Below are 9112 nucleotides of genomic sequence, written 5' to 3' on the forward strand. Positions count from 1 at the left end.
TCTTGCTCATTTGAATATGTAAAATATTCTAAAATAAGTTTATGGCCTCCTATACAACTTTCAATCTGTCATCAAAACCTAAAATATGCCATACTGACTCAGATCATAGGTCCATCAATCTCAGCATCCTGTCTCTAACAGTGACTATTTTCTCACAAGTACTTGATTACATCTGTTCTTTGTTTCTCACACCCAGAGATAAAGTATTGGCTTCCCCAAGACTACATGGCTATTAATGATTTATAAACTTTACTGCAGGGTCTTATTTAATGCTTTCTTAAACACTGCTATTATTTAATGCTTTCTTAAACCCTATATTAACCTTATTGACCACATCCTCCAAGAGCAAATCCCATAGTTTAATTGTGCATTGAATGAAAAATTCATTGATTTTAATTGTGCTACCTATTAGTTTCATGCTCACGTCAACTAGTCTTATTAATATTTGAAAGAGAAAACACCTGTTACCTATTTAGTCATTCCAGCCCACTCATGGTTTTATACTCTTCAATCATATCTCCCTTCAGTTTTCTTTTCTCCAGGCTACAGTTCCCTAATATATTCAACATGTTTTCATAGAAAAAGCCATTCCATCCTCTTTATCATTTTGGTTAGCCTTCCCTGTATCTTTTCTAGTTCCACTCTTTCTTTTTTTTGAGATGGAGCCTCAAACATTCAGTCATACCTATAGTCCATGGCAGTCCTACATGTAAAGCAAATATGATAATTGAATACCTTCTCTCTTTTTATTCATTTAATCTTTTCTAAAAACAAACAGAAACTCAAATTATCAGATTTTCCTTCCCATTCTGATTATTCTGTTTTGTGAATTTTGTTCTATCTCAAGGTTGGTTTTCCCCCTCCTTTGGAGAAATTGTGCTTACTCTAATTCCAAAAGGTATAAATACGGATTTGTCACAAGTTTCTAGTTTCAGACCAGTTGCAGGTATACCTTTTATTATAAAAATTTATTGAGTTTTAGTAGCTGCTCAATGTAGATAATTTTATTATTTTATTCAATTGCTCTCTATACCCAAATTAAGAACAGCCATACTGAGTCAGGCCAATGGTCTATCTAGCCCAGTATCCTGCTTCTAGCAGTGGCCAATTCAAGTCACAAGTTTCTTTGACCCCAGCCTGCACCCAGCTCATCAGATTTAAACTTGTTTTGTGGATCCTGGTCCAAGGAGCTTAGCCAGTGACCCAGGCTGTGGGGTGAAACTAGGGTTATATTATGATTATTTTATATTGTAATTTTCATATTTTAGTAATGCATTGAATGTAGTTTTAGTGACATGTGAAGTCCCTTGTAATGTGAGTCCCTAAGCTGTAGCTTGACTAGTTCATATATAAATCTGGTCCTGAGTGGCAGGACCAGGAAATAATGTGTGCCTAGCTGATAATCAATGTTGTACCGACATAGCTAAATTGGTTAAAGTTAGGACTGCTGTTTAACTTGCCCATTTTTCTATGTGGGCACCTCACTGAATGTTGCCAGAGCCTGATTAACTTCAGAAATCGCTCCAACTCCATCCATGTTTATAGGAGATATTCAGTGGCATTGCCTGGTTGACTGCTGCTGAATATCCTTTCCAAGCATGCGTAGCCTCTCCTTCCCTATTAAATTTATTTATTTTATTTCATAAATTTAGCTATACTGAACTAACACAACCAGTATCATGGTGGTTTACAAACAATAAGATTAGTGCAGATGTAAACAATCCAGTCAATATTCTAATTGATTTACGTGGGCAGGAGAGGCTCCTGCCCATTTAAATCGCCTTTGGCTCCCTACCCCCAAATATTCAGCAGTATTAAACCAGGCAGTGCCACTGAACATCACCTCTGTCTGCCCATTTAAAAAAAATTGGCATTTCAGGGCTGGTAGAGGGGGTGGCATTTAGGAGGAGTCGGTAGTTATGCGGGTGCCAGTGATATTCAGTATGGGCACCCACATAATTAAGTAGGAAATTTAGAACAACTCAAAAGCTGTCATAATTCCATCTGCTTAACTATGTGGATGCTGGCACTCAATATCAGCCGGCACCTGCATGACTATATTTTAATATTAAAGAAGCACTAATTCCTCTCCTGGACTCCAAAAGTGCCTCATTCTTTCCTACCCCTCCCTCCAGTCCATGAGAAGCAAAGCCCTCTCCCTGAAATGAGCTCCCCACTCTAACCCCCCAAGGTCTAGGTAAGCCCCCCTGGACCTATCTGTATCCCTGGTGGTCCTAGTGGGGACATTTGGGGTAAGAGCAAAGCCCCCTCACTCCTGCCCCTTGCAGCTGGCTCACAAAACAAAAGAGCCCCCCCCCCCCGAAAAACAGTCCCTACATAGAAAACCAGACAAAAAAAGAAGAGGTAGACAATGAGCTTCTACAAACAAACCAGAGGAAGATTCCATAGAAATAGGTTGAAGAAATTTTATTGTAGAAGCACCTCATGTAACTCACAAAGACCCAACATGGGACCATGTTGTTTGAAATGTGATTTAGTTTAGCATCAAGCTGATGAGTATTGCCTCAACAATGGACAGCTACCCACATGGAACTTTTCATCATGGCCCGTCAACATTTCATCTGTAAATGGCTGTCATGACCTCTTGCATATGCTCCAGTGGCCATCCCCACCAAATTTAGCCCCCTACATTCAGTTCCAGTGCCTGGACATGGCCCAGTGATGAATACTGGAGGCTAATCTAGCCGGCGACAGTCAGTGTTTAAAAAAACGTTGATCACTGCCAGCTGAACATAGGCAGGAATATGTTCGAAACAAATAAACTAGGAACAAGAGGTTGTGGTAGCATAAAACAGCAATAATAAATCTAAAACTATTATGTTCATGCATACATAATACAGGGATACAGTAGGGGTTCTTCCAGCTTCCACAAAATTATGCTTACACAACTTAAATGGCATAAGCCCATTAAAAAAAAAAAAGCTCTTGAGAGCAGATCTGAAACAAATTAAGAAAGGATCAGAGCATAGGGAAATTGGTAGCTGATTCCAAAGTCTTTGGGCCACACAAGAAAAGGACAGTTCACGATGGGTCTCAAGATTGACTTATCCTATACAATGGAACGGATAATAAGCTAGAGTTACTAGGTCCATGTTGTCTCTACTACTACTACTACTACTTGACATTTCTATAGTAAACAGTATATATGCCAAATTCAAATTCTGAATGTCTCAGTGGGCAGGATATTGTATAAGGGACCCTTTTAGTAAGCTGAGGTAAAAAGGGCCCTGCGCTAACGGTGGCAGCCATTTATGCCCCGCACCAGGGCCCCTTTTTCTGTAGTGGTTATAAAGGCCAAAAAATGAAATGGACATGTGGTAAGATCACACTTGCTGAGCGGTCACTTTGGGGAGAGCACTTACTGACACCCATTGAGATGGTGGTAAGGGCTCCTGCGCTATCCCGGCGGTAACCAGGCAGCACGCAATGCTGCCCGATACTGTCAGGTAACCCCCTGTGGAAATATATTTTAAATATTTCCGTTAGCACCAGATATGGCATGATCTGGGGGTGGGACCACCATCAGCACCCATGTTGGGCGAGCGGTAGTTCTCGGTTGCCATGCGGCAAGCCCATTGCCGCATAGCAACCCTTTAGTAAAAGTGCCTCTAAATAAATTAGAAGTGCATAGAATAAGCTGTACATCAATTTTAACCTCTCTTATTTTCCTCAGAATCCATGGAAGGAGAAAATATAACTACGGTGGCAAAATTTATCCTTCTGGGCTTTCCTGAATATTTTGATCTGCAAATCCCCCTTTTTATTCTATTTTTACTGATTTACCTGATCATTTTAATAGGAAACCTGACGATTATAACTGTCACATTCCTGGACCTTCATCTGCACACACCCATGTACTTTTTCCTCAGAAACTTGTCCATTATAGATATCTCTTATGCCTCAGACACTGTTCCAAAACTGTTGGATATCTTATTAAGGAAGAGTCAGTGTATTTCTATGACTGGATGTTTCACACAGACATATTTTTTTATATGTTTTGCATGTGTAGAATATATTCTTCTTTCAGTCATGGCTTACGATCGCTATTCTGCAATATGCCAACCCCTACGATATGCTGTGACAATGAATGAGAGAGTCTGTAAGCTGATGGTCACAGGTACATGGACTTATGGGTTTTTGGCACCTGTGATATATACTGTCCTTCTATCACAGTTCTCTTATTGTGGGTCCCATGTGATTAACCATTTCTTCTGTGATGTATCAGCACTGCTACAACTATCATGCTCAAGCACCTATGCTATTGAATACGTGACGTACTGTGCAGGTGTGTTTGTAGGGATGCCTTGCTTCATTGCAACTCTTGCATCTTATATCTGCATAATTTCTGCTATCCTGAGAATCCGCTCCACAGAGGGGAGACTCAAAGCTTTCTCTACCTGCTCCTCTCACCTCACCGTTGTTATTCTGTTCTATGGGACTCTGATGGGTTTGTACGTCAGACCGACATCCATGCAGTCAATGGAACAAAACAAGCTTTTTGCTGTGTTGTACAATGTTTTAATTCCAATGTTTAACCCCATCATTTATAGCCTAAAAAACAAAGAGGTCAAAAAAGCTGTAAGAAAACTATTTACCAGAAAATAGATTTATCTAAAGGTAAAAAGAATGTTTCCTTTTTTTTGCAACTGCATCACGATAATATGAAACGTGTTGTCCGGAACCTTTGTATGAAAAGACATCTCATTAGTGAAGAGGTGTTTGCTGCTTCCAGAAATACGTTCTCACGAGGATATCAAAAACTCAGTAATGAATGGCTTACTGTTCTCATTATACAACTGTACTATAATATGCAATATATTTTGTATTTTATTTGTATTTATTTTTCTTGTATACACTATATGACTATTATCTTGCTTATGAGATACCTCTAATCACAAATCATTGCAAACATATCCGATCTTACTCTTCTCTTTGAAAGGAGGAAAAGACTTCAGATGATTGGCTTATCGTTGTAAATTTTTCAACAGGACTGCCGTGCAAACTTCCTGATCAGTCATAAAAACCTCTGTTCCATAAATTTTCATTTTTTAATTTTTTTAAAATTATTTTTTCCTTAATTTTTCTTTTTGTTTGCCTTCTATCATTACTTTATGCCATAATGTTACTATCATATCTCCCATATTAGGAACCTTAAAAGTCAAGGACACATCTCGATTTTGATATGAAGCACATTGGTTTGCTCAATAGAGCACCTCTGTTTCACAACTTGCTTCATCAGGAGACAAACCACCAGCCGTTCACATTTTGTGTTCTGGTAATGTTGTTTTGGGTCTGTTTCGGATTCTTAAAATTTCTTTTTTAGAATTTGTAAACAATGTGCAGCAGACTTATAGGCCCTTTTACTAAGCTGCGCTAAATGCTACCACAATTTAAAATGGCACACTGCAGAATGCGCTCAGGCATCCTATGGTAACTACCAAATCGAAAATATTTTTTAATTTTTTTCTCTGAGGGGGCGTGTCTGGGGAGTGGAGAGTAGGCGTTCCCGCTCTAATCAGTTAGTGTAGCTACATTACTGCACCCTAACTGGTTAGCGCAGGAATACCACGAAAGCCTGTACCACCTACAAAATGGGTGATAGTAATTGTTCACGTGGTAATGTTTTAAAATGGCTGCACACCAATGGCAACATTAGCACATGGCCATAAAATGACCTCTTAGATATTAGTATGGTGAAAATGTCTCACACAGTCCCAGTTATGTATGGGAGTGGCCTAGTGGTTAGGTCATAGGCGCCCCGTATAAGAGGCTTGGGGAGGCTAAGCCTCCCCAGCCCAACTGTGACCTTCTTCGCCTGCTGCCCCCACCCCGCAACGAGCTGCAGGCTTCCCCGCTCCCCAGGTCGTCCATCCCGTCTGCCCTCAGCTCCCCCCTAGCCCTCGTTTGCTTCCTGCCATTGCCCTACCTTTAAATATTGCATTTTTCTTCCAGTCGCGGCGCCATTATTAAAAGCAGAAGCAGGCTCGGCTCCAGCCTTCCCTCACATGGCTCCGCCTTCGCGCAAACAGGAAATACTTCAAAAGAGGGCGGAGCCATGCGAGGGAAGGCTGGAGCCGAGCCTGCTGCTTCTGCTTTTAATAATGGCGCCGCGACTGGAAGAAAAATGCAATATTTAAAGGTAGGGCAACGGCAGGAAGCAAACGAGGGCTAGGGGGAGCTGAGGGCAGATGGGATGGACGAGCAGGGGATCGGGAATTGGGGGGGGCTGGAAGTTAACATTGCTGGATGGAGGGGAGGGCAGGGGGGAGAGGAGGGTTGCTGGACATGGCAGCATGGAGGGGAGGGCAGGGGAGAGAAGAGTTATTGGCTCGACATGGGTGGATGGAGGGAAGGGCAGGAGAGAGGAGAGTTGCTGGCTGGACAAGGGTGGATGGAGGGGAAGGGAGAGGAAGGTTGCTGGACATAGGTGGATGGAGGGGAGGAAAGGGGGGAGAGGAGGGTTGCTGGACATGGGTGGATGGAGGGGAGGGCAGTGTTTGGAATATGTCCACTTTGAGAATTAGGTGCTCAACATTAAAAGTTTAAATTTATTTACTTATTTATGGCATTTTATCCCACATTAAACATGAATTAGGGTGTTTTGTGGCTCTACATGAGAATTGTGATATTATGATCCCTTGTTTCATATTGTTGACGGTCTGCATTTTCCGTGTGGGTGGTATATTGGTGTATTAGGTTCTGCCCAGTGTAATATTTATGGTACAGTAAGGTTCTGAGTGTGTTTTTGCACAAAGTTGTGCATAGTGTTTTGCAGTTGAGCGATTGTGGTTAGTATATGCTTTGAGCAACCACTTTATTCATTGACATATGATACATATCTAATATCTAAATTTAATAAAAGGTATTGTGACTTTTATTTTTTTTTTCTGTGTTATCAGACAATTATGGATTTAAGCCCCACCTCTAACCCCGCCCCCTTTAGCCTCCCCAAACAGTTGGGCCACCGACCGCCTATGGGTTAGGTGCAGCAGGTTGCAGAGCTGGGGAACTGGGTTTGATTCCCACTGCTACCTAGTGATTGGAGCAGTGGGTCGAGATCCTGGATAACTGGGTTTGATTCCCACTGCAGCTCCTTGTGATCCTTTACAAGTCACTTAACCCTCCATTGGCCCTGGAGTAGAGGAATAGCCTAATGGTGAGCAGTGGGCTGAGATCCTAGAGAACTGGGTTCAATTTCCACCACAGATCCTTGTGACCCTTGGCAACTCACTTAATCCTCCATTGCCCCTGAAGTGGAGGACCTAATGGTGTGTGGTGGCTGGGAAACTGGGTTCAATTCCCACTGCAGTTCCTTGTGACACTGGACATGTCACTTAACCCTCCACTGCACCAGGTACAAATAATACTTAGATTGTGAGCCCATTTTGGACAGAAAGTACCTGTACAGATATTTGTGTGTGAACTACTCTATGCCTATGTGTATCTCAAGTGGTATATCAAATACATTCAAAAAATTAATATTGAATTAAACACTGGTGAGGATATGTGGGCCAATATTTAAAGTGATTTAATCAGGCAGGAGAGGCTCCCAACCAATTAAACTATGTTGTCTGGGCGATCCTCAGATTTGTTTTTGATATTTTATTTTCTGAAATGTTTCCTAAAAGAAAAATAAAGGCCTATGGAACAGACTCTATGCTCCTGATGCAAATGTATACATTAGGACAGTGAAAGGTGACCCAGTTTGTTTCATTAATTTAAGACTTGAATCACTGCATATAAATCAATATTCTCTGATATTTATATTTACTTCACAGGCTTCAGAAGACATCTAACTCCTTTCAAATTTGTGCAGTCTATCATGCTTCAGAGCTGTTAGCTTACTTAAGAAGTAGAAATATTCAGCGCCATTTTGAATAAATTGTAGAAGTGGGAATATTGACAACTCTGCAAAAATGTGTAAAGCTGGGAAACCTCCTGTAGAAATATTTCTTCAATATTTCTGCCAGCCCCAGGAATGGCACGTGCTGGGGGTGGATCTTCCACCAACACCCCTGTTGGGCTGGCGATAGTTCCGGGTTGCCACGCAGCAACCCTTTAGTAAAAGGTCTCCTAAGCCTAATGGCAAGTATTTTCACACAATCAAAGTTAAGCAATCATTTTTAAACAGAATTACTTCTAATCACAAATACAGACCCCAAGTGCACTTGTTGGTCAAGGCTGATAGAGTTGAAAAGCACTCTCTAAAATCCTTTTTATTATACCATGCTAACTCAGCAGAGTTTCTACTATTTCTGGACATGGCACGCTGGGGATGGGTGGTAGTTCCAGATTCACACGTGGTAAGCCTCTTGCTGTGCACTAACCCTTTAGTAAAAGGGCTCTCATATTAGGCGTTTCTTCTTGGTCACACCTGTTGCTGCAGCAAGTTACTACTACTACTATTTAGCATTTCTATAGTGCTACAAGGTGTACGCAGCGCTATTTTATCAAGTTTGTGATAAAATAAAACTGATTGCCATCAGAAGTGTAAGTTCAACAAGCTAGCATCTTTCCAATTAGTTAGTATAAGTTTTTCTGCTATAGTAATTAAAATGTCAAATAACCCCCTATGGTGGTCCAATAGTTTATTTTATTTTTTTATTACATTTGTACCCCGCGCTTTCCCACTCATAGCAGGCTCAATGCGGCTTACATATTATATACAGGTACTTATTTGTACCTGGAACAATGGAGGGTTAAGTGACTTGCCCAGAGTCACAAGGCGCTGCCTGTGCCTGCAGTGAGCTTGTATGGCAGTTGATTTAAAAATAACAATAGCTGCTGAAATAGGAAAAATGAATTTAACGATTGTTTTTATGGTACTCTATATTGATTCAACAAAACCTAGACTGTGTATCCACTGTATTTTCTCTTATTGTGAGGTCATGGAGAGGTGGGAAAAAAGTCTCATTAATCATCTGGTCATGTAATGACCTTTGTGGTGATGAGTCTAATCATCGACAACTCCCCCCCATCCATCCATTTCCAGTGACTTAAAATGTTTCAAAATAGGTGCATCTATGTGTAATAATATTCTAGTAATGTCAAAATTTCAATGACATAAATAACTATATAACTGTTAACAAGA

The 9112-nt window shown here is 40.9% G+C and overlaps 1 protein-coding gene across 1 annotated transcript; it reads left to right on the forward strand.

Moving 5' to 3' along the window:
- The first annotated feature begins 3768 nt into the window (after nt 1-3768).
- Nucleotides 3769-4626, forward strand: LOC115461187 (olfactory receptor 5V1-like). Its single transcript, XM_030190835.1, has one exon. The coding sequence runs from the start codon at nt 3874-3876 to the stop codon at nt 4624-4626; it is 753 nt and encodes a 250-aa protein (XP_030046695.1). The 5' UTR covers nt 3769-3873.
- The last annotated feature ends 4486 nt before the right edge of the window (nt 4627-9112 follow it).

The sequence above is a fragment of the Microcaecilia unicolor genome, chromosome 1 (assembly GCF_901765095.1).
Source record: "Microcaecilia unicolor chromosome 1, aMicUni1.1, whole genome shotgun sequence".
Classification (NCBI taxonomy): Eukaryota; Metazoa; Chordata; class Amphibia; order Gymnophiona; family Siphonopidae; genus Microcaecilia; species Microcaecilia unicolor.

Excerpts from the sequence above, each read along its gene's own strand:
- LOC115461187 (XM_030190835.1), top strand. The coding sequence starts at position 3,874 with ATGTACTTTTTCCTCAGAAACTTGTCCATTATAGATATCTCTTATGCC.